The 27,744-nt window shown below is 43.2% G+C and overlaps 1 protein-coding gene across 1 annotated transcript; it reads right to left on the reverse strand.

Annotated features, from left to right (window-relative positions):
* Positions 1-947: 947 nt before the first annotated feature.
* ankrd26 (ankyrin repeat domain containing 26) lies at positions 948-27,556 on the reverse strand. Its single transcript, XM_072436029.1, has 43 exons — positions 27,285-27,556; positions 26,737-26,851; positions 26,423-26,596; positions 26,223-26,329; positions 26,008-26,145; positions 25,783-25,937; positions 25,640-25,666; positions 25,399-25,435; positions 25,260-25,326; positions 25,129-25,180; positions 24,588-24,757; positions 21,861-22,008; positions 21,491-21,552; positions 21,319-21,415; positions 21,011-21,115; positions 20,150-20,214; positions 19,604-19,667; positions 19,487-19,531; positions 19,133-19,387; positions 18,674-18,751; positions 18,523-18,593; positions 12,810-12,991; positions 11,262-11,456; positions 10,906-10,933; positions 10,688-10,829; positions 10,098-10,311; positions 9,753-9,936; positions 9,535-9,681; positions 8,989-9,451; positions 8,400-8,905; positions 8,172-8,324; positions 7,922-8,097; positions 7,746-7,839; positions 7,611-7,637; positions 7,247-7,324; positions 6,894-7,028; positions 6,580-6,692; positions 6,370-6,493; positions 5,688-5,927; positions 4,629-4,864; positions 4,329-4,521; positions 2,165-2,210; positions 948-1,076 (listed from the first exon to the last, which is right to left on the reverse strand). The coding sequence occupies exons 1-43, from the start codon at positions 27,488-27,490 to the stop codon at positions 955-957; spliced, it is 6,036 nt and encodes a 2,011-aa protein (XP_072292130.1). The 5' UTR covers positions 27,491-27,556; the 3' UTR covers positions 948-954.
* Between the last annotated feature and the right edge of the window lie 188 nt (positions 27,557-27,744).

A 27,744-nucleotide genomic window follows, 5' to 3' on the forward strand; every position in this document is an offset into this window, starting at 1 on the left:
TACCAGAGAGTCTCCGGCTCGTCAGCTTCAAGTACATCACATTTATAAAAACAAATAAATAACATTACAAACAATACTCTCATTTCAGTCGATTGCACCAGTCAATGGCACGTACCACGGGACACGTCATGGCTTTATTATGACAGAAGGACATAAAACCAACAATACTTATGAATATGTCATAACGACGCAAATATTCATAGTAAAACCTTAAACCCGGACGATACTGCAGCGTGCCCGCAACATCAGATGATACAAAAGCAATACTTTAAGGTCTAACTGCAGTACTAAACCCATATAAATCATGCCCTTTACTCCTGAGTGGTTAAGTGCAATGTGCGTATGTCAAACTCCTCTTCTTTTGTTTAAGCCACATCAAAACTGTGGTTAAAGTCGTCTAAAATGTGGCAGATCTTTGGCCGTAGTCGTTTACGAGGTGATGCAGGGCTTTTAAGGGCTCTGTAATGAATCAAACCTTAATTGAGACCGAGATTCCGTCATTCCCAATTGTCAAAGTCGATTCTCCATCAGTAAAAAAGTGTGTGGTTTGGAGCAGATTTAAGACTTGTTAAAAACTAAATTGAGTCAAAAACCTGCTCTAAACAACTCAATTCAAGTCATTTTAACTAAGAAGTGATTTTTCAAGTTCTCTTTCTCAAATCAGTTCAAGCTCTCGTATTTGCAAATATAAAGCTCAATTAGGTACATCTTTTACCAGTTCATAATATACTGAACACATTATCGCAGCGATATTGTAGACCAGTAATTAAAGAACTGAAATATTTTGAAAAAACACTTTGTAAACTAGTTAAAACATCTTTATAAATATGTCTGAGTAAACTTTCCCATATAAAGAATAGTTCTATATGTTTGACCTAAGCCCCGGTGTCGTGCCTGAAGCGGGTTGTCCCTGTGTGCGTTTAGCCTGTGACCTTTGACCTTTGACCTGCAGGTTCAGACGTGGTAGTTCTTCCTGAGCACAGTCAGATACTCCTGCTTGGCTCTGCTGACCGGGTCCAGAGCGGCCGATCCCACGGGAGAGAGACGAGCCGAGGTCAAGTCCAGCTCTGCCGTGGCTGAAGAGGAAACGAGGAACGTGAGTGCAGTGCATTCGATGGAATTTCACAATAAACTCGACAAACGTTGGATCGCTATTTTACATTTTGTTCTCCGTTTGTTGTATGAGGGCTCGAGTTTTTTCATTTTCATGGTCCATCGGGCGTTTTCGTGGCAGAAAAATCTTGTTTTTAGGATTCCAGATTTAGTGCTAGAGCAGTGTTTCTCAAACTGTGGTACGTGTGCCAGTGGTGGAGGAGGCCTTCTGCACTTTGAGGATTTGTTTGATTTGGAGACACATCTATGCGTGTTTTTGTCCTCCTTTGGGTTCATCATTATTTTTGAACTACTTAGTCCATGGTTTAGTCTCATTTTAGACCTGGTTTAGAATCATTTATTTGTATATGTTCAGGCCTGATGTAGTTTTAGATATCAGGCTTGAACATTAAAGGGCGTATGACGTATGTTTTTACAATTTTCGGGCAGGTATTTGTGGAGAAGTCGAAAGGAAGTGACATCACACTAGGTACATTCATTCCGGCCAAAGTTTGTGCATGAATGACACAAAATAAATCAACTTTTTTGACATCCTAAACATTAATTCAACAAAATAAAGTCGCCCTCATATATTTTTATTGGGCAAATAAAATAAATATGACATTAGCCGAGTTTTGGACCAGTGTTTGCTGGTAATTTCCAAGTGTGATTCAATTACAAACAGGAAGTGAAATTATAAACCAAAAAAATTTGCTATTCTGGGATAATTTTTTTAAATCATTTTGAACAACATTTTAAATATATATATAAAACGGTGTAAAACGTTTGAGAACCACTGCCTTGTCTTTGCTCATGAGCCTAATTATTGAAAATTATATTTATTTGTTTTCAAAAATCAAGATTGATCAATGCATCGTATTGTTTTTTTGCCATATTATTGCCCCAAAACATCTGGGCCAATAACTGAACACAGGGCCATTATGATCATTTACATACACCGTTTTCACATGTATTATTCTGGCAGTTTCTCACCATCAATGACAATTCAAACATGCTCGACATAATAAAACTCAGAGTAAAAGTATAATGAGCGACTGGCTTTATCACTCACCACTTCTCAGCTCCTTTGATATGGCTCTGTCCAACTCACGTCGCATCTGAAACATAAGTAGCACGAGTATTAGATCGTGTTAAACATGAGAGGAGACGGATGCATATCAAGCCACAACACACGAGATGCAGCTGGATTCCATGATGCTGATCATGCGCTTTTCTGGTGTTTAGTGGTTGACTTTTTGTTTGTCATCATAGAAACTGGTCCATGGATTTAAAACTGCAGAACTGACTTTCTACTGTCGGCCTCTTCATAGTGGCATTTCATTGTAGCAAGAAACGGCTTTTCATTCACGTTTTTATGACCTGTCACAAAGCTGTAGGCTGGGATAGGGGGGTAGGTGTAAACTAAAACGTTCTAAGTACCCAAGGCAAAATGCAACTAAAATATACCGTATTTTTTCGGAGTATAAGTCGCACCAGCCAAAAAATGCATAATAGAGAAGAAAAAAACATATATAAGTTGCACTGGAGTATGAAATGTGGTTGCAAGTGTGAAAAGAACAAATAATATCACATTTAAGTCGCTCCAGAGTAGTATATAAGTATAAATATAAGTATAAGTTGCACCCGGCCAAAACTATGAAAAATGGTGCGACTTATAGTCCGGAAAATACGGTACAAGTATGCAAATGAGAACCAGCATAGCACGGTGGTTAGCACTCAATTTGCACGATACGTCTCCTTCAACTCACTGAAAAAGTAGCTTTAAAGCTTTACAGTGCGACACTTGCAATTTGTACAACTTTATCATATTTACTAGGGCTGTTTACAATTTTAGCTACACAAAAACAGTAAAAAGTCATCAAAGAGGCAAAAACAAGCCATAAAAAGACTGCTGAATAGTTGGCCTTTGTATGAAACGTAACACAAAGTCATAATATAGAGAGTTTGGAGGTTAAGTCATTTTCTCTGCTCTCACTTAAACTTTATAATTACTACAGAGGACGCAGTATTATTTAGTGTTATTTGCATACTGTAGGTGTTTTCAATTTTCTTTTGAAACATGTTCAAAATAAAAGACTATGAACTTGAAACGCTTGGATGCCGGGAAAGCGATCGGACACAAGGCTAGCGTCTACACACCTGTCACGAGTCAGGCTGAAGAGAGGAGAGGAGAGAGACTGACTTTTGAGCTAAAAGCTACAAGAGTGAAACACAGAAGATCCAAATTAAAGAGTTTAGTGGCATCACAGACAAGGACACAAGAGAAGCAACAGAAATCACTTAACTACATCAACCTACACATTTTTGTTTTGCCATAAAGTATTTTGGTTGTGTATTTGTAGTGGTTTGATTCCAGCGCTGCAGTTGTCTAATAGTGATCTCATTCTTGTTTGCAACAATTAGCTATTTTAGGTAAAAATCTCAATATATCGTGATTCACTAATTTTCTCTTGAATGCTAAGCTCAAACAGAGACACTTCTTCCTGCCCGCTCCTCCTCTTGGTCAGTCTCATTAAAGCTCTGAGTGAGTGACAGGTGAATTTAACCAACTGCAATGAAGAGTCAACTTTTAAAAGCACCAGATCAATGTAATCACAACTTGAATGCAATATAAAGATAATCATTTTACCTGAATTGTGATTAAAAAAGTGTCCTCATTATCTGGCTCCAAGAAAATTGTGATATACTTATTTTTAATGGCTGTGTATGTAAGTGTTTGTGTGATTGATCCAGTGGCGCTTTAAAAGAGTGGTCGCCCAGGGCAGCTGTGGCTACAGAAGTGGCAGGTGTGGAGTCAATGGAAAATGCAATGTAAAGCAGCTTTTGAGTTTCCATAAAAGCACAATGTTAAAGATGCACTATGAACGTTTTCTGGTGGGGAATTGACTGCCGGGAATATTTCACAGTATGGCATTAAACTCTATTATTTAGCTTGCATTTATTCAATTACAGGCATTTGTACAGCTGTTGTATTCACCCGATTACCTCCACGGTGATAAGTTTAATGATCTACTGTGGAACATATGAAGCAAAGCAATAACGTCTCTGGAAATGTACACAGTGCTTCAAAAGTACTTCACCGATCAAAAGTACAACACATTTGCTGAACAATGAGTTGTGAAAATGTTCTGTTGTTAAATGAGGTGATGTATGGACGTGTCAGTGAGCCCAGATGGGTCACAAAGCTTCTGTAGAGTGTGAGCCGCGGTCCAGACCTTGGTGAGATAATCCTCCGGCCCTCCGCCTTGTCCCGGGCCGACGGTGTTGAGCAGAGACAGACCCAGGCTCCCCGGAGTCGAGCCCAGCGTTCCCCCGAGCGCAGAACTGTTCACAAAACTACCGGCGATCAGGGACTTGCTGCGCTCGCTCAGCAACTTGGAATTGGCTTCGGAGAGAAGGGTGTTGGCCCTGAAGGAAAAATAAAAGAGACAACATATCAGTAACAGTTTACCTACTACAGCTAATGCCAACTTAAACCAAGATACGATCACTTGTATCAGTTGGTTTGTCGTCACCTTTCCAGTTTGGCAGCCAGAGACTTGCGCAGGCGCAGCTCCTCCTCGTACATGCTCCTGTACCGCTCCAGCTCCGTGCGGCTGGAGTCTCGTTGGCTGAGGCTGTCCTGCTGAGTGGACCGCGCCCTGGACAAGTCGCTCTCCAGCTCCCGGATCCTCTGCTCCAGCTGGGACTGCACCGACGCCTGGCGGGCCGCGTTGATCTCGTCCAGAGCTTCCCGAGAGGCCGCCTGGGTCTGAGAGACGGAGAATTAAGATAAGATAAGATACGATATGCCTTTAATGTCCACACATGGGGAAATGTTGGTGTTACAACGCAGTAGATACAGGGGGAAAGGACAGATAACTTATAAGAAGTTTAAAAAACACTCTTAATAGAAGAACTCTTATAAACAAAAACAAAAACTCTTAACAAAACTCCTGTAAACAGGTCCTCTCATATCTTAATAAGGAATGGAGGGAAGAAAATAAAAATAAAGATAAAATAAAATAATAATAATAAAAATAGCTGGCATAAGACAAATAATACTAATAATAATAATGGTAAAGTAAACACTCTTATTTACATCAGTTATATGCACAAGAATTCTCACAGTTATTACAGGGTTTTATGTCTGGATTTCAGATAGATGGTGTAAACTGACCTGATCAATCATAATTTACATTTTTTTCTGATTAAAAACAATTGAGTTTAAATATTAATTACATGAAAATACATGGTACATTGTAAGTCTGTTTTGTTTGGTTTTAGTTGTAGCTTTTTATGCTTGGTTTGAGTTTATACAATTTTAACTCGAGGTAATGTATGTATTTGTAATTCTGTTTTCCATGTGAGACAATAAATAATGCAATATATTTGTTTAACACAAAAAACACTCTTTGCTTCTCCACAATCTCAACTCTGCTCCAAACTACTAGCTAGAGCACTGGCTATAGTTTATGATTGAAATAATAGGATCTCAACACTCATACAGCTCATAAAATCATTGTAATTGTGCCCTGAAAACCGCTCATGTCGTTGTCTGTAGAGGCTGTAATAGAGCTCAGCAGCTGTTCTACCTGTAAGAAGAGGTTGACCTGCTCCAGTTTGTGCAGCAGCTCGTGCCTGGCCCGCTCCTCGGCCTGACTCTGTGTGGTTTCCAGCTGCCTCCTCAGCTCGTGCAGCTCCTCGTCCGTCCTCTGCCTGTTCTGCCCTGAGCGTTTCAGGCTGGACAGCTCCTCCCGCAGGTCACTGTTGTCCTTCTCCAGCTGACTGCGCCGCAACGTCTCCCTGTCCAGCTGCGACTGAAGATCGTCCACCTGGGGTCAAAGTGACAGTACAGAATGGCTGCAATTAGGAGAACTTGTACGCAGAATATATATATCTATAACTACAAGATGGCAGCAAAAAGCGTTGATGAAAACAGGAAGTCCGGTAAGGCATGGCTGAAGAGTTTTTGGAAGTATCTCATAGTAGGTTTTCTGACAACAATTGAGGTTAGATTTGGCAAGCAAAAAGTTTTTGGGTCAATATTAGTGTCATTAGAGTCAATCCCTGTTTTGTGCAATACTTTGATCTCAACCACGCTGTTCACGTTCATTTCTGGAAAATATCATCAGGAAAACCAGCGGAAATGTATCATTTTTAGAAAATTGGCAACACAAAGCATTGATCTAATTTGCTGTATGACCTGGCATTGTCCTGCTCGGCTTCTCAAACACAAGAGCAGCATAAAACATACAAAGACAAACTGGTACAAACCTTTCGGGGGTCCTGGTTGAGTCGGCCCATGTCCATCCTCAGACTGTTCATTGGAGAATTGAACTCTGCTCCCATGTCCTTATCACGCAGTTTCTTCTTGGCGGTTTTTAATAATGTACGCAGCCTAAACACAAACACTTTGTTACATATCGTTACATTGATCGTGGAGAGAGGACATAAGGAAAGTCCAGAGTCTGACCTCCTGCTCACCTGTACATTTCTCTCTGAAGCTCAGAGTTCCTACTCAACTCTTGGTCGAGACGAGCGTCCGCCGCCTTCTTCTGCTCTGCAACTTTCTTCACTTTTTTCTTTTCTATTTCCATCTGAGACGAGACAAAAAAATGTGATCAGGATTGACTAGGACTAAAGTTACGTAAAGCAGTGATTATTTGAGCAAGAAGCAAAACATTTAAACGATGAAAGTGATAAGGCCTAACACGAGAACGTGGTTAGTTAGACAAGAAAATTCTATGATTTGTTCAATAATCAGTGAGTTTTCTTTCCATCTCCTCTGTTGTCGTTACCTGTGAGGCAAGTTCCCCTTTTTCCTTCTCGAGCTCCGACAAACGCAGTCCTAACTTGGAGCGACTCTTTGCCTCCTGCTCCCATAGGGCCTGGGAGTCCTGGGCGGTGTGCGACAACATGCCCTGCTTCTGCACCTACAGACAAGACACGCCTTAACACCTCAAGTATATTTGTTCACCTTCATTTAACCGGGATTACATGTCACATATGCAACTTGTAGATGAATGAAACAATTGATGGCGCTTAAAAATCAAATGGAATAACATTTAAAAGAGAAATTATAAAACACAAAGACTAGAAAAGATGGTAAAAAAGAAGATAGTTAAAGAAAGTGGAGGAAAAAGACACAAACCTCTCTACTGAGTTGGTCTTCCAAAGACATCTTACTGCTTTGGAGATTTGTGACCAACTCCTCCAAATGACCCCTGACCTATAGGAATATGGAAAGGGCACGATTGGTCCTCATCCATTTCAATATTTGTTCGTGCATCTTTGAATTACAAAGAACAGTGTCCCGCAAACCAAGAGGAAAAGTGTAACAGGACAAGAGAGTAAACACCCTACATCCACCTGCGTCTTTCTACTTTCAGACAGACACACAAAGGCCCTTAAACCCCAGGAAACATTTGATTTTTAGACCCATTATTTTCTGAATTTTAAGGTGCAAAAGAAGAGGGTCAATCCACACAGAGCTAATCCTACTTTACAATACCAACCCCTTCTTCAGGAGACCAGTCAGACAGCTGGAAAAAGACCACATTTCTTAACATCAACTCATTTCAAAGCAGAATACGGCTTTAAGTCTTCTATGAACAATTACATGCGCCCACTCAAAAGTGCCCTGCCCTCACCATGGCAGCTTCCTGAGCCCCTTTCTGTAGAGCTTCAATTTTTTTGGATTGTTGTTTTGCAGCTGCCTCCAGCCGCACGTTTTCAATCTCAAACCTGAGAAAAGTACAAAATAAAAACAATGTCTTTCTTGTGAGGTTAATGGGTGAATATAGACTACTGTTACTGTTTAGAGTACCTCTGAACAGCCTCCTCCAGCTGTTTGACGGTGGCAGCAGAAGCAGCTGAGGCAGACAGCGCCTCCTGGAGTCTCTGAGCTGTTATAGCCATCTCCTTCTCCTTCTCATCACAGCTGCTCTTCAGAGAGTTGTATCGTTTTTCAGCCTGCACATACTGGTCCTCGCTCTCTGCCAGCTGCAGGAGACACATGGACCATAAATCATGAGGGTTTTACACCAGATATACATACCGCAGTCTCCTCCTGTTACCTTGTCTTTGAGTCTGTCCAAGTCCTTGTTGGTTCGGGCCTTCTCCTCCTCCAAGTCGTTACGGTAACGAGTGTTCACCTCCAAAGAGGCTTCGCTCATGGAAAGTTTCTTCAGAGAGTCAGCCAGCTCCTGCTGCAGCTGCCTGAGATTTGCCTGTGGAAAACATGATTTAGTCAGAAATACAATATAGCAGCACGTGACAGTTTCAGAGCACGTGTTACGCCTCACCTCTCTGTCGCTCTTCTCCTCCTCTAACTTGTAGACATGGTCTCTGAGGTCGGCAGCCTTACTGGCCAGCTCCTTGTTCCTCTCCTCCATCAGCTGGACCCTCTCCTCGCAGTCGGAGCGTAGACTGGAGAGCATGTCACTGAAGCGCTCCTGTGCATCCGTTACAGCTCTCTCTTTAGCATCTCCTTTGTTACTGGCCTCCTCCAGCTGTTGCCGCAGTAACATGCCTTCACTCTGGGCGTGGGCCAGCCGCTCCTGTGTGGCTTCATGTCGCGCTCCTGTTTTTGTGGCTACCTCTTTCTGAGCCTGAAGAGATTTGTCCAGCTCTTTGACCTGCACCACCAGCTGTTCCTTTTCCTTCTGCAGGACGTCCAACAGCAGCGCCTTCTCTGTGAGCTGCAGCGAGCCTCTGTGCACCTCATTCTCCAAACTGTTGGCCTGGGCCTCGGCTTTGGACAGCTTCTGAGTCAGACTGCTCACAGCCTCACGGTGACTGGCACTCTCAGCTGGAAGTGAGATGTAAATCAAGATCATTTTAAGGAACTAGACAGATGAAATAGTACAGTTAGAGAGTGCAGGCAGAACTGACCTGTGAGTCTGTCCTTCACTCGCTGGCTCTCCTCCTTCTCTCTCAGCAGAGCTTTCTCCGTGTCTCCATTTGCTAACATGCACCGCTCAGCCTCCTGGACGGCCCCAGTCAGACGAGTACGAGTCGATTCAATCTCCCTCTCCAGCGTTTCTCGAGCTTGCTTCTCATTTTCAAAGCGGTTTGTCGTTATGGTCAGTTCGGACTTCAGTGTTGTGAGTTGGTTATTGCAGTTAAAGACAGTTTGAGTGAGGGCTTCACTGTTGGCTTTGACTTCTCTGCGGGCATCTTCCAGCTGCTCTTTGAGGGTCTCGTTCTCCTCGAGGAGGTGGCTCTCTTTGAGGCTACTGTTGGCCTGTGAACGCTCCAGGTCAGCTCTCAGAATGGAGATCTGCTCTTGTAGTGTGAACGTCTGCTGATGAAGCTCCCTCTCCCTGTCACTGGCCTCTGTTAGCTGGGACAAAGCCTGGAGGAAAATACACACATTTTACTCAAGGGTGATGTTCTGATATTATTATGGATTTATTTGCTAAATGTAACACTTAATACTTCATTGCTTTTGTTGACGTTTCGTTTGTTCTCTGCCTCAATCTCCTGCTGTTTGCGCAGATGTCCGTTGAGTAGGTTTTCCTGAAGGGCCCGTGCACTGCGCTCCTGGACTAGCAGCCTCTGAGTCTCACTGTGGTCCTCTTCAAGCTGCACACATTTGCCATCATTAAATAGAGTCAAATGACACTATAGACAGACAAAAGACCACTAAAACATACCTGTTTCATGTTGTTGATCAGAGTCCTCATTTCCAGCTCCAAGTTTCTCAAAGTGAGTTCGATCTTTTGTTTTTCTTGGACCTCGAGCTGTTGCTGCTCCTCCGTCCTCTTCAGCTTGTCTTTGGTGGTGTTGAACATCATTGTGGCATTACGACGATTCTCCTGTTCTTGCTTCAGCTGAAATCTACAATCAAAATGACAACGGGTTCAGTTTATATCACACGCCGCTACAAGTGACCGGTTTGTGAGCAAATGTCCCAAATAATAAGGGTATTATCATAACATGCATAAAACAACTCAGCAAAAGGAAATCGTATCATTCACAATTCATGTAGAGGCTGTTACTTGAGATTAGTGACTTCGGTCTGCAGTTCGAGCTGGTTGCGTTCCAGGATCGACTTGACATCTTTAATTTCCTCCAGGGCGTTTTTCATATCCACTCTCTCCATCTCGAGCTGGTTCACTTTGTCCGACAGATAACTGTGTCGGCTCTTCAGCTTCTGAATAGTGTGCTCGTACTCATGGAAAATGTTCTGCAGTTTCACCATGTTTCTGGAGTCTGGGAGACCAAATGAACACTCAGTATGAGAGATTGTGATGATATTATGCTGAATAAATGAATTAAAGCTCAAATTTAAATCTTTACATCAATAAAAATACAGAGAAAATCATCAAAAAGTATAATGAAAGTAAAATAAATAAAATAAATAAAATAAATAAAATAAATAAAATAAATAAAATAAATAATTAAAGTAAAAAATGAAATTTCCCCATGTGTGGACAATAAAGGATTCTTATTTTATCTTAATTCAGCAATAGTTAAATCCATTTATCGTATTATGTTCGAAAACAGTCCAAAAATGGAATACAAAGAGATTGAAGAAAATTCTAAATGACTTACAAGACTTGTAAGTGAATAAAAAGTGCCCCGTTACCCAGAGAGGTGGAGTCCAGCTTGTCCACCAGCAGAGCGGCGTGTCTGTAGCCCGCTGATGGAGAGTCCAGATCCTCTGTGGCTGTGTCCGAGGACTGAGTCAGATCATCAAAGTCCTCAGCCATCTCCACCTCCTCGGAATTCTGAAAACACCAGAGAGAAAACATTAAAACGATGTATTCTGGATACAAACTAAAATATGATAACTGATGCATTTACCTCGTTTTTCTTTACTTGTTTGGGCATTCTAGTCACAATGGAAGACAAAAAAACAAGCAAAAAAGTGGTTACAGCCTATCGATACTTTTTAACACTTATAGTGTAATTGGTATATTGCAGTATATTTAAAGTGAAAAGGTTTGGAACAGAAAATCAAGCTATAGGGGGAAAAAAAGAATACATTGTAAACTGTGCAGCAAGTAAAATGCTGGGCAGAAAAGTAATGTAGCCCAGAAAAATTGGATTAGATTAATAAGAAAAGGAGATTTGTCATGCCAACCTATCTGTTTTGAGCTGAATAATTGAGGGTTAGTAGCAGTACAGATGAGAAGAAGCGGCGTATACTGCATATATACCTTCCTTCATCCTCGGACGTGTCACTTAAAGAGCTATCGTCAAACACAGACAGAGGGTTTCCGTTAACATGTCTAGGGGCCGGAGGGGCTCTGGCCACCTCCTGTGCTCTGGGCTTCTGAGCGGCCTGCAGGTCACTTCTGCTGCTGTGCATCTGCTGCAGGGGAAAGAGGGATTTGGCTGGTGCTCCGTTGGTGCTAAGAGGAAGAATAAACCTGATGGTAAGTCATTTCATTTAACTGAACAAGAGATTTCATTGTCGGATGGTTTGGAGTGGGGCCCCAAGTCATTACTGGAGTTTAAATATGGGCAAACAGTGACTCTACCACCAACCCGAAGAAGACATTCTTGGTCGACTAAAGGCGCGCTTGTGCATCGAATAGTTGAATAAAGGAGGCGGGGCAAGGCACGGCATTGGCAAAAGGTCTCAAAATCGTGCACAGAGAGGTACTAGTACACAGCATCTTCATTAGGACTGCAAAGATTAATCAACTACCCTATTTTTCGGACTATAAGCCGCAGAAGCCAAAAAAAGCATAAAAGAGAACAAAAAAACATATATAAGTCGCACTGGAGTATAAGTCGCATTTTTTGGGAAATGTATTTGATAAAATCCAAGACCAGGAACAGACATTTCATTTTGAAATGCAGTTTAAAATAATAACAGATTAGAGAACATGGTGAATAGGTGTACGTATGCTAACGTAGCACCTTCAGCTACATGACGCACAGACAGAACTGTGGTACGTGTCTGGTATGTTAACGTAACATATTAACAGTTATTCAGAAAACTATAGCATAAAGAACATGCTAATCTAGTAAATCAGTATTACTCCAAATCACTAAATCCATTGAAGCCTAGAGCGCACTCTTGCGGTTGCCAGTGTGAAAATAACGAATAATATCATATATAAGTCGCTCCGGAGTAAGTCTCACCCCGGCCAAAACTATGAAAAACTTAAAAGTCCGGAAAATACAGTATTGTTATCTAGACTATACAGACTCTAAAATGCAAACAAAACACCTGAAATGTCAAAAAATAATTTCTCAATTTGGTACTTTATTGGTAAATATTATCGATCTGGAAGCCGTGACTCGCGCTATATTTCAATCTTTATTTGATTGAAAATGTATATTAAAAGTCTGTTCAGAGAACTAGATCGTTAGTGACAGCCCTAATCTTCATAAGGGAAAAGGCTGATAAACTGTCCAGTCACTCTCAAAACTCACTATATACTTGTGCATATGATCTTAATAAAAAAGAATGACTGATGAATTGACTAAATAACTACTGAACACAACACAGTGTCCTGACCAAATACAACTAAACTGAATCATTATTTTGTCCTGTATTTGTATAAACAAACAGAAGAAAATATCTGTAGAGATATTATAACAGAAAATTAACTTAAGTCCTGGAAAAACAGCTCTAGATGTAATAAAATCAGACCCATTGAGAAAAAAGTAATAGAATATTCTGCATAAACTTGGTGCCTTATTTGTGACAATGAGAAAGTTGAAAGGTAAAGCAAACAAAGCCAAAGGTCTACCGTTTATTGGCCACTGGCTTGCGTTCTTGTGGAGCTGTTTGCGTTGTCAGTTCTTCTCTGAATCCCGTTCCAGGCTCAGGTTTCTCAGATCCCACATCTTCAGTGGCATTTCCAGTTGTGTCCCGGGACGTGGACAGCCTCTGCTCCTCCGCTGCCGTCTCTGTACAGCTGTTTTTAAGCGCCTGCAGAGAGAAGAGCAAGTGCTTCATGATCCCGGTCAAGAAATTACTCTCCACGTGGGAAAGCCCAGGCTTCTTAAAATGCATTTTGGAGAATGTAGTTGTACACTTTGTCATTCATAATTTAGTGTGAGCCGTGCCAATGGAGACCTAACACCTTACAGCGGTTACTCCAAGGGTGGAAAAAAAATGTTTTAGTTAATTACATAGAAGCAAAATACATGCTCTAGTCATTTAAACAGGATTGTTTGATATTGACAAAAACGGCATTGTAAAGTCAGACAAAGAATGCAACTACAGCTCCAACAAGAACAACGCACCAAATTCTCTAAACACACTGCAAATAAAACACAAAGGCCCTTCTTTTATATCGAAAAAGAAGTCTGAAGTGTTCACACAGTTACATGCAAAACACATGCAACGAAAATACAATCATAATTAAAAACACAAGATGGCACCATTACGTTTTTTGGGTAGTGACTTATTTTGTATTTATTCTGTAATGGTCACAGGGGTGGTGCTTACGAGACTTACTTTAAAAAATGACATCTTTGTACTCTGGTAATTTAGAATCTGTTTTTACAACTAATTAACTTTTAACATTGGCCGGGGCAATATGACTTTAGAACGTTATCACAATACTAAAGAGAAAATGTGAAATAAAAATACGAAAGAAAAAATATAAAACATGACAGTGGAATTTGTATCATGTGATATATGTACAAACATGTTTTTGGGTTATTTATGTTCTACTTCTGGAATTGTTAGTGTTTAGCCTCTGCAGAGCCTCCACAGTCAGTGTTTAACTCATCATGTAGATGTTAGCGGTAGCAATTAGCTGCAATCCCGGTCCCTCCCACCTCAACTGAGAGGAAAGTCATCTACAAAGCACAGGCCATTATGTCTCACTATTATTCTATATTACCCCAAAACCAATATGTCATAGCAATAGGAAATGGAGCGGCCTTTGAAATCACACAAAAGATCACGACAAAAATCTCAGTAGAAAGGATGAACCTGCTGACTCTAGTTAAGTCAAGGAAAGGGTAGTAATCTACAAAGAAGGATCAACAGGAGAAGTGGTCGGCCATCCTCTACCTCTTTTTGCAGTTGGGCCTTTTTCCTCTCCAAATCCCAGAAGACAACCTTCAGGATCCCTACCTCCTGTTTAAACCTCTCCATGTCCTCCTCCAGCTCGTCGTCTGACACTCCTGACACCGACCGTCTGCTCAGGGTGAGAGGGGCCAGGGGCTCTGCAGCGTCCGGGTGGTCTTCCTCCAAACTGGCATCATTGTCATCAACTTTGTCAAGTGCTTTCATACAGTCTTTAAACAAGCCACGATCGACTTCCAAGTCTGGTTCATTTATCGGAGGCGATGAAGACATTCTGAATTGATTTTCTAGGGACACCATCTTGAGCTCTGCATCTTGATCAAACGCTTCCGTATCAGTGAGTATTGAAGGATCGTTTGTGTTCAAGTCTGGTTTAGCTGCATCTGTAAAATCAATATTGTCACCAACTTCTACAGAAGGTGGCGGAGACGTCTTATCCTTTGGGGTTGCAGTACCCGAACTCGCATCTTCATCTGCGTTCCAAACCTCTCCATCGTTGACTGAGCGATTGTCAACATCCAAGTCCAGTTTAGTAGCTTCTTTAAGGACACACGCTGTTAATGAAGTTTGATATTCTTCTTGTTTATCTGTATAAGGAGTTGCATCTGTTGCTTCTTTAAGAGGTGGGAAAGAAGTCGAGTCCTTTGTACTTCTACTCCTTCGCACGGACACATCTTCAATCGTTTCATCTAGATTAAATGCTTCTGTATCATCATCCACGTTTAAGTTTGGTATCGGGGCATTGACTTCTGAAGACGGTGGAGACGAAGTCTTACGCTCTTGCGGTTTATCTGTAAAAGGAGTTGCATCTGTTGCTTCTTTAAGAGGTGGAAAAGAAGTCGAGTCCTTTGTACTTCGAGTCCTTTGCACGGACACTTCAAGCTTTTCGTCTAGATTAAATGCTTCTGTATCATTATCCACGTTTAAGTTTGGTATCGGGGCATTGACTTCTGAAGACGATAGTGACGAAGTCTTACGCTCTTGCAGTTTATCTGTAAAAGAACTAGGGTCATCTTCTGTAACTTTTCTGGACCGTTCCTCTTCTGTGATGTCCTGGGAAACTGATCGAAGAAAGCTACTACCTTTGCTTGCACCGGTGTTTATTTCAGGCCATGGTGAAGGTAAACTGTCCTCCTCTTCTTCCTCGTCCTCATCTGGGACGTCTTGTGTGCTTTGCTCATACCTGGCGTCGTCGCACATCGAGTTTTCTGCCGATTCAGAGTCCTCCAAGCCCGACTCTCTTTGCTCTGGTATGGTTAAAAGTCTAGCAGTCTGTCGCGCACTTGCTATGGGCCTCACAAAAACGTCTCCATCGTCTTCGTCGCTGAACGTCTCTGGTGTAGGTTCGACAATGTCCTCCTCTTCCTCCTCTGTATCTCTTTGTCTGTATTTAGAGATCTCTCCGAATCTTGCCTTTAATTCCGCAGTGACGCTTTTGTATGTGATTTTGACGTCTTTTTTTTCTACCCAGAGTTTTTCGTGGCGGTTCTCCCACGGTGCAGAGTCGAGAGTTTCTTCATGGCCTTCACAATCAACTCGGTCACTCAAAGTATAATTGTCGTCGTTGATAAAGCCGGGATGGTTGGAGGCGTGAGGGGCGTCTTCATCTAACTCTCCTACATCTACTGCATCGGCATCGCTTTCCTTGGTGGGGATGAGGTAAACAAAAACAGACACAAATATGCACAAGCCAACAAATGAGTGTAAATAAAGACAAAATAGACATGTTAATCTATGGTAACGCCTATTCAGTTAGATTAGTTAAGTCAGTTAAATGGTCTAAGTAATTTCTGTTGTGTAACAGAGCCCAGTGGCTTTTACTTTAGGCTCCACAAATACAACAGGTAACTAAAATAATAGAAAACTAGAATAATTGTGTCATATGTTTGTTTCCCCTCCTTGAACCGACACCTTGGGTTTGAGCCCCTGGTAGGGTCTCCCAAGGCAAACAGGTCCTAGGTGACGGGTCAGACAAAGAGCGGATCAGAAGCTCTTTATCATGAGCTCAATATCAAGGCCAGTTACGTCACCCGGATTGGCGTTACTGGAGCCCCATCCTGGAGCCAGGCCTGGGGTGGGTGCTCGACTTTCCCCACGGGGCCCGGCCGGGCACAGCCCGAACGAGCAACGTGGGGCCGTCCTCCCGTGGGCCCACCACCCGCAGGAGGATCCATAAGGGGCCGGTGCAGTGTGATCTGGGTGGCAGTCGACGGCAAGGGCCTCGACGACCAAGTCTCCGGACACAGAGACTAACTCTGGGGACATGGAACGTCACCTCGCTGGGGGGGAAAGAGCCTGAGCTTGTGCGGGAGATTGAGTGGTATCGACTAGATATAGTCGGCCTCAGCTCCACGCACAGTTTGGGCTCTGGAACCCATCTCCTCGAGAGGGGCTGGACGCTCCAGTTCTCTGGTGTTGCCCGCGGGGAGAGGCGGCGGGCTGGTGTGGGCTTGCTAATAGCCCCTCAGCTCAGCCGCCACATGTTGGAGTTCACCCCGGTGGATGAGAGGGTCGCGTCCCTTCACCTTCGGGTGGGGGTTAGGGGTCTCACTGTTGTGTCGGCCTACGGGCCGAACATCAGTGCAGAGTACCCGGCCTTCTTGGAGTCCTTGGGAGGGGTTCTGGACAGTGCACCGACCGGAGACTCCGGTTGTTCTACTGGGGGACTTCAACGCCCACGTGGGCAATGACAGTGACACCTGGAGAGGGGTGATCGGGAAGAACGGCTTCCCCGATCTGAATCTGAGCGGTGTTCAGTTATTGGACTTCTGTGCTAGCCACGGATTGTCCATAATGAACACCATGTGTGATGCACAAGGGTGTCCATCAGTGCACATGGCACCAGGACACCCTAGGCCGGAGGTCAATGATCGACTTTGTTGTTGTGTCATCTGACCTCCGGCCGCGTGTCTTGCACACACGGGTGAAGAGAGGGGCAGAATTGCATTGTTGTCATACCCGAGCGCATTGTGAGGGTCTGTTGGAAACGACTTGCAGAGTCCTCTGTCAGTAGGGTATTCAACTCACACCTCCGGGAGAGCTTCTCCCATATCCCGGGGGAGGCTGGGGACATTGAGTCCGAGTGGACCATGTTCTCCACCTCCATTGTCGATGCCTCTGGACTGGCAGACCGGGGTGGTGGTCCTTCTGTTCAAGAAGGGGGACCGGGGGGGTGTTCTAACTACAGAGGGATCACACTTCTCAGCCTCCCCGGTAAGCTCTATTCCAGGGTACTGGAGAGGAGAATCTGACCGACAGTCGGAGGAGCAGAGTGGTTTTTGTCCTGGTCGTGGAACACTGGACCAGCTCTATACTCTCCATCGGGTGCTCGAGGGTTCATGGGAGTTTGCCCAACCAGTCCACATGTGCTTTGTGGATCTGGAGAGGGCTTTCGACCGTGTCCCTCGGGGTGTCCTTTGGGGGGTGCTCCGGGAGTACGGGGTACGGGGCCCTTTGCTCAGGGCTGTCCGGTCCTTGTATGACCGGAGCAGGAGCTGTGTTCGCATTGAGCAGTAAGTCAGACCTGTTCCCAGTGCATGTTGGACTCCGCCAGGGCTGTCCTTTGTCACCGGTTCTGTTCATAGTTTTTATGGACAGAATTTCTAGGCGCGGTCAGGGGTCGTAGGGTGTCCGGTTTGGGGACCACAGGATTCCATCTCTGCTGTTTGCAGACTATGTTGTCCTGATAGCTCCATCAAACCCGGACCTGCAACATGCACTGGGACGGTTTGCAGCCGAGTGTGAAGCGGCTGGGATGAGAATCAGCACCTCCAAATCCGAGGCCATGGTTCTTGACCGGAAAAAGGTGGCTTGCCCTCTCCAGGTGGGTGGGGTGTCCTTGCCCCAAGTGGAGGAGTTCAAATATCTTGGGGTCTTATTCACTAGTGAGGGAAGGATGGAACATGAGATTATCAGACAGATCGGGGTCGCTGCATCGGAGTGTTGTGGTAAAGAAGGAGCTGAGTCGAAAGGCAAAGCTCTCGATTTACCGGTCAATCTACGTTCCTACCCTCACCTATGGTCATGAGCTTTGGGTAATGACCAAAAGGACAAGATCGCGGATACAAGCGGTCGAAATTAGTTTCCTCCGCAGGGTGGCTGCGAGCATGGGAGGAGCTCGGAGTAGAGCCGCTGCTCCTCCAGCTGAGGTGGCTCGAGCATCTGTTCCGGAGCCTCCTGGGCGCCTCCCTAGGGAGGTGTTTTGGGCATGTCCCACTGGGAAGAGGCCCCGGGGAAGACCCAGGACACGCTGGAGGGACTATGTCTCTCGGCTGGCCTGGGAACGCCTCGGGATCCCCCCGGAGGAGCTGGGTGAACTGTCTGGGGAGGGGGAAGTCTGGGAGTTCCTGCTTAGACTGCTGCCCCCGCGACCCGCACCCGGATAAAGCGGAAGATGGATGGATGTTTATGTGTATCTTTACCACAGGCTCCTCCTCCTCCTCAGACTCTTCAGCACACTCGGCTCCTCTTGCTGCCTTTGGCTCTGGGGAATCTGATTCAAACAAACAGTTGAAGTGTAACATAATATAATGGATGGTGATGTGTTTTATGAAACATTAAAACGGTTTTCACCTGGTTTGTCTAATGCCTGGCGATAAACTGCCTCCATCATGTGATTTTCACTTTGCCGGTCGGAGTCCCAGTCAGACTCTGAAGTCCAAAGAAACAACACATAAGACTGATTAAACATGATACAGGTAGAGTTTTCCTTTCAGTCAAAAATAATGAAATGTTAAAAAGATATTTGTAGACATCTGTAGAGTTCTAACCATACAGAGTTTTGTTTTGTTGTTTGTTTTGTTGCCTGCAGTGGAAATTGTGTAGCTAAGGCTGGTTGATATGACAAAATCCTCAAATTGATCCCATTACAATTTTCTACCAGACATATAGTTAATATTCAGCACAGACAGACTATTTAATACCAAAAATAAATAACCAACTGCAGCCGTTGGAATTTGAATACATTTGCAATTAATTTTCAAATAACTCGCCGTAAATCTTCACGTTGAAATCAAAATAACTGGACTTTACCGTCTTGGCTCTCAGATTTGGGCGTGGCCATCTTCCTCGCTCGCGGCTGTGGATGAGGGGCAGATGCTGAAGTGGTGCTGGGGGATCTGGAGTTGAAACTTCTCTGAGGTGTGACTGGTGCAGCTTTGGTGACCGCCTCTTTCTTGGGAGGTTCGGGGGATTCTGGGAACTCCTGGATCCCTGGAGAAGGCATCCTGCGCCCCCCGGGGAGAGTGTGTTTACTGGTGGTGCTGGCCGAGTCCCAGTCGGAGGCATCTGGGGATAAGACGCAAAACGATGAGAAAAATAATACTACTTTTCCTTATATAGTAATAGTGTGCCTAACAATAGATAGTCATTTTAATGTATTTTCACCAGCAAGATCATCTGCATCTCCTAATCCCAGCTCCTCCATCAAATCTGAAAAACACACAATGTTGTTAAATAAACGTGGAGCAATTGTAGCTGAATGAAAAAGGATTCTGGGGATACCTGTCTTTTGGTCCGAATTGCCTTCAAGTTTGTTCAGAAGTGGTTCCCATTTTGTCTTTTCAGTCTAAAAAACGTCAAAAAATCTTTAATTTTTCAATTATTTTGCAGACTCACCGACCGGTCTTTCCTAAACCGCCGTTTTGAATATTTTTTATCACGCTGGTAAACCTATCTTTTCATTCTGGGATTGAAACACGCCCAGCAGCGTCATCACAACAAACTACCAAAATAAAGGATAGTGGCGTACAAACGGTCGATTGAAATATCTTAAAATCGTGAGATTTAGTCTCCCGATCGGGTTGATAGAGACGTTTTCCGTCATTGACTGTTGAAGCCTGACCCCTGGCGGTCACTCCAAGTCAAAAAATGGCAAAATTTTGATCTTTTTTTTTGCCTTCAAAGTAAAAAAAATAAGAATTTGCCTAACGTCCGACCCACTTGAAAAATGTTGGGTCGGGTTACAGCAAACGGACAATTTATTTGGGGTAGCCTTACCATGTGTCATTTATTCTGTACATTAAAGTTTTAAAAGTTACGGGAACTTACTTCTTTCTGGAAAATTCCCCCATGCTCCTTTTTGTCTTGCTCGTCAGTTACATTGCTGCTGTTAACTACAAGAAAAGACATGGATTATTTCTGCATGCATACCGTATACTGCGTCCCAATTACCACGGCGATGAACGCAGATGATTGGCCCAAAATGCTGCCGAGGACATTCCCATGCAGTGAGGTTCATGGGTAATGTGTGGTTTGTTAGAGCATGACATAAGCATGAGTGCCATTTAAACATGAAGTGAGGTCATCAAGCGCTTTAGAAGTAACAGACAGACTCTAAACAAGGTGCACCATGTCATTTTTCCACTCGTCTCCATGGAGATGCTTTTGCTTTTTATCTGGAATAGTCCACACAATGGTCCGCGGCATTAAACATAACAATCTTGCATTTTTTTTCCAATTACAGTGGTCGCTACAGTGACCTTGGTTGAAGGGTTTTATACATTGTGCCTGCATTTTGACTGTGAACGGGGTCGCCTCTCCACAGATCTTGCCTGTAACCGTGCCTGGTGGCGTGGACCGCTTGTTTCAATGGAGATGGACACGCTTAAACGCCATACTGTGGATTAGTCCGATCAGAGCAATAATTAATAAGCATCTCCATGGAGAAAACCAGTCAGCGGCCCCTCCATTCACCAGAAAAGTGACACAGTGCAACTTTAAGACTTTAAGACTATGCTACTTCGCCTGTTTCCCCTCTAATGCAGGCGTGGGACGACATGGTTGCAGTGACAGTTAAGTGAGTCGAATGCATTAAACGGCGCATGCATAGTCTAATGGTGATTGCAATGGGACGGTCAGGTGGATAATGGTGGCATGCCGTTCCTTAGATTCAAGAGGCAGGACTCGTACCCTCGCCCCGGCTGCCTTTGGGCCCGTCTACACTCCTCCGACACTCTAGCAATGCCATCCTCCCGCTCCCCTCCCGCCTTAAAAACGAGGGGACGTAAAACAAGTCTACAAAAGAGATGCAACATCATTTAAAGTGGATTCTACTTCCGGAAAGAAAAGCTTTGAAAACATGTTAAATGCAGTGGAGTTAGAGAGTATTTTAAAGGTTCCACAGAGTTGTCTGCAGGCCACAGGAAACTGCAGCATGAAATGGTGCCTGAAATGGTTCAATTAGTCTCAAGAGAGCCAACAGTGATTATAAGACTCACCTTCTTTCTTTTCTTCTTTGATTGTGGACATTTCCTCTTGACTGAGCATTTTATTGTCTTTCTTTCCATGAGGTAAATTGGCATCATCCAAGTCCGACTAGAGAGAGTACACATTGTAATATTATGCACAGGGTGAAGTATTTCAAGTGTATTCTTAAGTGTAAGACTGTACCTCAGAGTCCCAAGACTCTTGCACTGGCGCTTCCTTTTCTAAACCCAACTCGGACATCAAATCTAAAACAGATTATAATACATATGATACAGATTATATAACGCCTGTGAATGATATTTACATTGTGCTTTCAGAGTTAAAAATGTCAGACAATATTTATTTATTGCAATAAATTTGTTTTTTAAAAGATACAATTGCGATGGATCAACACGAGGAAAAAAATTGTGATGAATTAATTTAGTGTTATAATTTAGCCCTAATTTATGGTAATGATAACAGCTACTGACAATACACTATAATATGGTGGGCAGTGGAACTTTTCTCATTTCCAGTGTACTTAAAGTAAGAATACCTAAATATAAGTGAATACCTCGCTTCCTGTCTTTGGAGCCGTCGATTTCGGGGATGGTGGAGGCCGCGTCGTCCTCTGGCTCCTCCCCCTCCTCCTCCTCCGGCTCCTCCTCTTCCTCCTTCAAGTCCTCATTGAGATCACTGTCATCGTCGGTCGAGATGTCTTTCTGCGAGTGGATGTCAGTTTTTATTAGATTTAGTTCAGTCCGTCAGTATTATTATTAAAAATATATATGACGAGATGTTAAAGCGTTACCTAAAATCATTTATATTACATTTATTAATTTTATTTTTTAGATATTTTACAACCAAAACTAAATTTTGGCGCTGTGATGTGCTTGTCTTAATGGCGGACCCCCGTTGAGTGCATTGTTTTTGTATTTTTCTGTCACAATGACAAAGAGTGTACAGCTGTAATTCTTAACTGGTGGAAACATTTTGTTTTTTATTAACTTATTATAGTATTATAGCTATATAACAGATTCATGACTAACCTAATAATCGTGACATCCCTAGTCATGAATCTGTTAAATACCGTATTTTTCGGACTATAAGTCGCACCGTTTTTCATTGTTTTGGCCGGGGGGCGACTTATACTTATATACTTATACTCCGGAGCAACTTATATGTGATATTATTTGTTATTTTCACACTTGCAACCGCATTTCATACTCCAGTGTAACTTATATATGTTTTTTTTTCTTCTCTATTATGCATTTTTTGGCTGGTGCGACTTATACTCCGGAAAATACGGTAGCTATAATTAATTGATAAAAAAAACAATTGCTCACTCAGGTCGGACTTCAGGTCACAAAATAAATTGTAAGAACCAAAAAATAATCGTGAACATTTTAGAAGCAAAATTAAGCCTCAATAGCCCAAAAAATACCTAAATGTAAATAACTTGTTTTTTCCTCACAATAATCGTAACACTACAATTTGATATTGTGACATGCCTCTTCATGACACTAAAAAAAACATTGCGAGAGATAACGATTGAAACTTCATTCATCTTCCCATGGGACGACGCACCGACAAGAACAATCGCTGCTTCAACTATTTTAAATCAACAGTAGAGCGACGTAAAAAAGAACGGCAACCACTAGCAACCAACAACAACAACCACTTGCCTAATTTCCATCGCAAGTTACCTTAGAACCAAATTGTTTCGTTTCCTTCTCCTTGGGACATGCCTGACTGAAACTCCCATCAAGTGAATCGACGTCTACGTCATCTATATCCGTCTGGGGCAGAGTTTCGTCAGACACGCTGCGGTCTCTGTCTACATCGGTTTGGTGTGCGACCGCATTGTCCGTTCCTCCCTCCAAAGGAACATAGGACAGCAACTGAGCAGCACCGTGGACCTCTCCCTCGCCTGAGATTCTGACCGTCGCCGTGGCCAAGTCGTACTCCAGCTTCTGATCGTCGCTGTCAGAGTCTTCGCCGGTCTCGACGTCTGCGGGATGGACCTTGTTTGCGTCGGGTAGGTTTTCCTCGCGATCGCTCCAGCTGCTTTCGCTGCCAGAATCGCTTGCTTTGGTCGACCCCGAAGGTTGTAAAGAGGTTGCTTCGTTAATGTCCTTGTTTTGGTCGCTAGATGTTTGATGGACGCTTGTACCGTTTTTGTTTGAATGAACGGATTTTTCAGGCATATTTCTAACTTGTGGAGGCGACAAATCATCTGCAGAGGACGCTTTTTCTGAGAGAGAATCCCAATCGGACCCTGAATCGGCTTGCTTCTTTGTTGTTTCTAATGCTACCGCTAACTTATCCACGACTTGGAGAGGTGATGTGCATTCAGGACCGGCCAAATCATTTACTCCTTCTACTGTTACACCAATAGCTTTTAAATGACTCCTCTCTGCCGTTGTATTGTTTGGTTGATCGTCATCGAGTAATTCATGTTCGTCCTCTATAGAAGAGCCCCACGAGGACTTACGTTTTCTCACCGTTGCTTCCTGACAAAGACTGTCCCAATCGGACCCTTTGCTCCGTGGTCTAGCGTCAACGTTCACTGGGTTTTCAGTGCTAGCTTTAGCTGCACTGCTGTCCTCCTCATCAGAAAACTTGGACTCGACTCTAATGGCCGACACGATGCAGTCTTCTTTCACATCTAGTCGGACTGGTTGTGGCGAGTTTGCTACATCTTTTAGTGTATCGACATTTTTACTTTGCATATTGACGTTACTCTCACTAGATTTATTCATAACTGCACTATTTGAATCAACTCGGAAAAGGTCCTTCTGTCCAGTTTGAGCTTCTTCCACTTTTTCCTCGCTCTCGCCTTCATCGGAGTTTGACAAATCAGGTGGACAACCAAACTTCTCACTTTGAATATTAGCAGTACTATCTGTATTTTCATTGCCGTCTCCATTTTTTACAGTTTGGGTGATGTTTTTAGCCTTATTTTGATTGTCTGCCATGTCAACAGTCTTAGGGGAATCGAACTGAAACAGATGCTGAATGTTTTTGGACGTAGACGCGACCTCCTCACTCTCTTCGCTCTCCTCCTCGCTCTCCTCCTCCTCCACCTCTTCACATTCTTCTTCTTCTTCATCGTCATCTTCCTCATCACCCTCATCCTCCTCTTCCTCTTCTGAGCTTTCCTCTGGAGACTCCGTAGCCGTTTTACTGCATGAAGGTTGCTCAGACAGGGCACTTTTCCCCTTCTTATCTCTACTTCCTGTTAGTTTAAACGCTTCAGAAAAAGAGAGAAGACACACTTTAGGATTAAAACACATATTACCTGATTGTCGTCGTACAGAGGGGAGGAGCTCATCTGTGGGGGATCTAAAGGGTTGGCCTGGGCGCTGGTGGAGGGTGAGGTCTTAGGGAGACGAGGAGCGGTCTGGGGAACTAGTTCAGGCTCTGGGTCGGACTCTACACCGCTCAGAGACGTGTCGAGCTGCACAGAAGCTACAGGTACAAAAGGGAATTACAGCAAGAGGAGTAGACAGAAATATGGAAAAGACTGATCATGTTAGTACTTTTACTATCCATATAAGACAGTAGGTAATCCAATATTTTTACCAAACAACAGAATAACAGTTCAAACTGTGATTTAAGTTCTATTGTGATCCATTGTGCAGGCCTTGTATGCATGTTAAATATCAGCAAAACTGCATGTTAGGGAAAGAAAAGCTCTAAAAGCCATCGGAATCTCATGACCAAAATGTACTGATAACAACACAATTTATATGAAAGGTTTAATTATTTCTACCATAAACAAATACTGTACATCAACACATGTATGTACAGTAAATCAAAAGATATCGTGTGTCTACTACCTCCTCCCGCTTTAGATGCAAACATTTGCCTTAGGTTGTACTTCTTGGCTTTCTGAAGAACGCATTAAGAGAAGTGGTTAGGGCAGAAACAACACTGAAGCACACGCCAGTAACAAACGATCAGGACCGACCTTTTGAATCATGGGCGATTCGTCGTCATTATCTGAGGGCCAATCATCACCGCCACTTTTTGAAATCCTGAAAGAGAAGAGGAGAGTTTTTAGCTTGTGCAATCAATAATAGAGTAGGGGAAAAGGATGTTTAGCTCACCGGCTCACAGACTCTGATTGGGAGTCGTCCTCAAGATCTACAAAAGCAAGTAGAATTAGTGCTATTCTATTAAACGTCTCCACAATACTAGTCCTTTCAAAATCTCTGGCAGAGAGACTCAAATCCAACACACTAGTATTTCACACGGCTTCAACGTGTCATTCAAGATTTGGGGGAAACAACTATGGAAAGAAACTGCATTTAACTTTTTGCTAAAAACTATAGCTAAGCAAAGCAATACCTCCCCCTGCTTGATTTGCTCCATGCTCTAGATCCAGTCAGTGGTATTGCATGAGGAATAAATACAGTAGTTAATGTCAACACCGTCACTACCTGAGCCTCATCCAATGTCTTTAACTCTGATTATCTCTCAGGGATCTTTACCGTCTTTGTCCAGTGCTGGTCCGCCCAGAGGGAAGCCCGCCTCGGTACGCTGGGAGGCACCGGACAGTCTTTTCTTATTTTTGCCTTGGTCTTGATGTAATAAAGATGCTCCATCACTTTTTTGCGCAGCGTGATTATAGATGAGATGAGAGCAACTACCAAAATATAAAATTCTTAGTATTTCATTGTTAAATTGGGGAATCGGAAGGAAAAGGAGGGGCTTACGCATGGTGTCCATTATTTGTAGCATAGTCATCGGCTGACCATCCCCTGTCATCCTTTAGTGCAATATCGGCGTTATAACGTAGAAGCAGCTGAAGCATGTCATATTGGCCATTTCCAGCAGCCATCATCAACGGTGACCTGCGCAAATCATTTAAATAGAATACATTCTGAGAAAGGAGCAATAATATTAGTGAAAATGATCAACTGCTTCTAACCTTTTATTGTCATCAGCAGAATTGATATTGACTCCCTCTTTTAGAAGAAACTCAGCCATCTCGATATGATCTTCCCGGACCGACACACCCAAAGGTGTAAGACCCTCCTGAAAGTGTGGACAAGCGTTAATGCTGCTACTGCACGGCTCTCACTGCAGTATCACAGGTATAAAAACTGAATATAATCGTTCCAGCAGTACTTTGTTAGGGGCGTTTATGTTGGCCTCGTGCTCCAGGAGCAGCCCTGCAGTGGACACGGATGGGATGCTTGCAGCCAGGTGGAGCGCGGTGTTACCATTTATGTCCACCAGGTTTGGGTCGGCGTGATTCTCCAGGAGGATGCTAACACAGCTATCATGTTGCCCCTGCACCGCCTTAGAAAAATGCAAAAACATGAATAGAACCATCAAGAAACTGAACCCATGTTTTTGCAAAAATGAATAAATAAAAAGAAACATGAAGAATTTTTAATTGATGAATGTGGAAATATTTGCTGTATGTCGTTAGGGATTACCTTCATTAAGGCGGATCTAATTTGATTGTCACATAGGTTAAGCTTGGCTTTACTCTCAACAAGGAACTGTACCACATCAACATGTCCAGCTGCACAAGCAATATGAAGCGCAGTTCTGAAAGCAGAAGAGGGTAAACACACAGAAAACACTTCAACAAACCAATGCACTAGTTAACAAATCATTACCCACTATACCAAGTATTTCCATTTTTCCATTTGTTTTTGTGTTACATTTGGCATTGGACACATGCATTTTAAACAAATTTAAATGAGATCTATGAGAGCATATAATTTTATTAGTAGTAGTATTGTAACACGATTAAAACACGTCTTTTGTAAGCTTGCCACGTTTCAGACAATAGTTGACTGCGTGCGGTAACGAGATCTGTCCATGCAACATAAGGACAGAACAGAACAGGTGTCGAATGTCGCCACTTTTCACACTTAACACTTGGCGCATCCGATCTTACTTCTACAACACATTTGAAATAGTACGCTCGATGTGCCTATTTGAATCTTGTACTAGTTAGAATACCGGTAGTCAATACCTGTTCTCTTTGTCCAGCTGATTGAAGTCATTCTTCTGTTTGGTCGCTAGTTGTTTTAATTTGGCCAAATCTCCCCCCGACGCCGCCTTGTGCACCTTCCCCAAGTCCTTGTCTTTGAGTTCGTAGCCCACAGAGAGCACGCTGCCATTGTCGGGGGTTCCGGTCGAGGACTTCTTTCTCTTGGCAAAGTTGAATATCTTCTTCATTGTAGTCGACGGCACAGCATCACCTTCGCAGCGCCACTACCTGCCATTCACTGGACACTGGGTGATTATGACCCGCACTTCCCCTAAAAGAAGAGGTGGTAAGAGTAGTAAGGGAGGTAAAGGAAACAAAACAAAACATGACAGGGTTCAGTCACAGAAAATACAACACAAATTAGATTATTTGAAAATGTTGTTTAGGGCTGCACGCATTTGTAAATGAAAAATAACCAAACAAAATTGCAATTTGTCTGATG

This window comes from Eucyclogobius newberryi, unplaced genomic scaffold (assembly GCF_026437365.1).
Source record: "Eucyclogobius newberryi isolate DKJ021-1_F unplaced genomic scaffold, fEucNew1.0.hap1 SCAF_7, whole genome shotgun sequence".
NCBI lineage: Eukaryota > Metazoa > Chordata > Actinopteri > Gobiiformes > Gobiidae > Eucyclogobius > Eucyclogobius newberryi.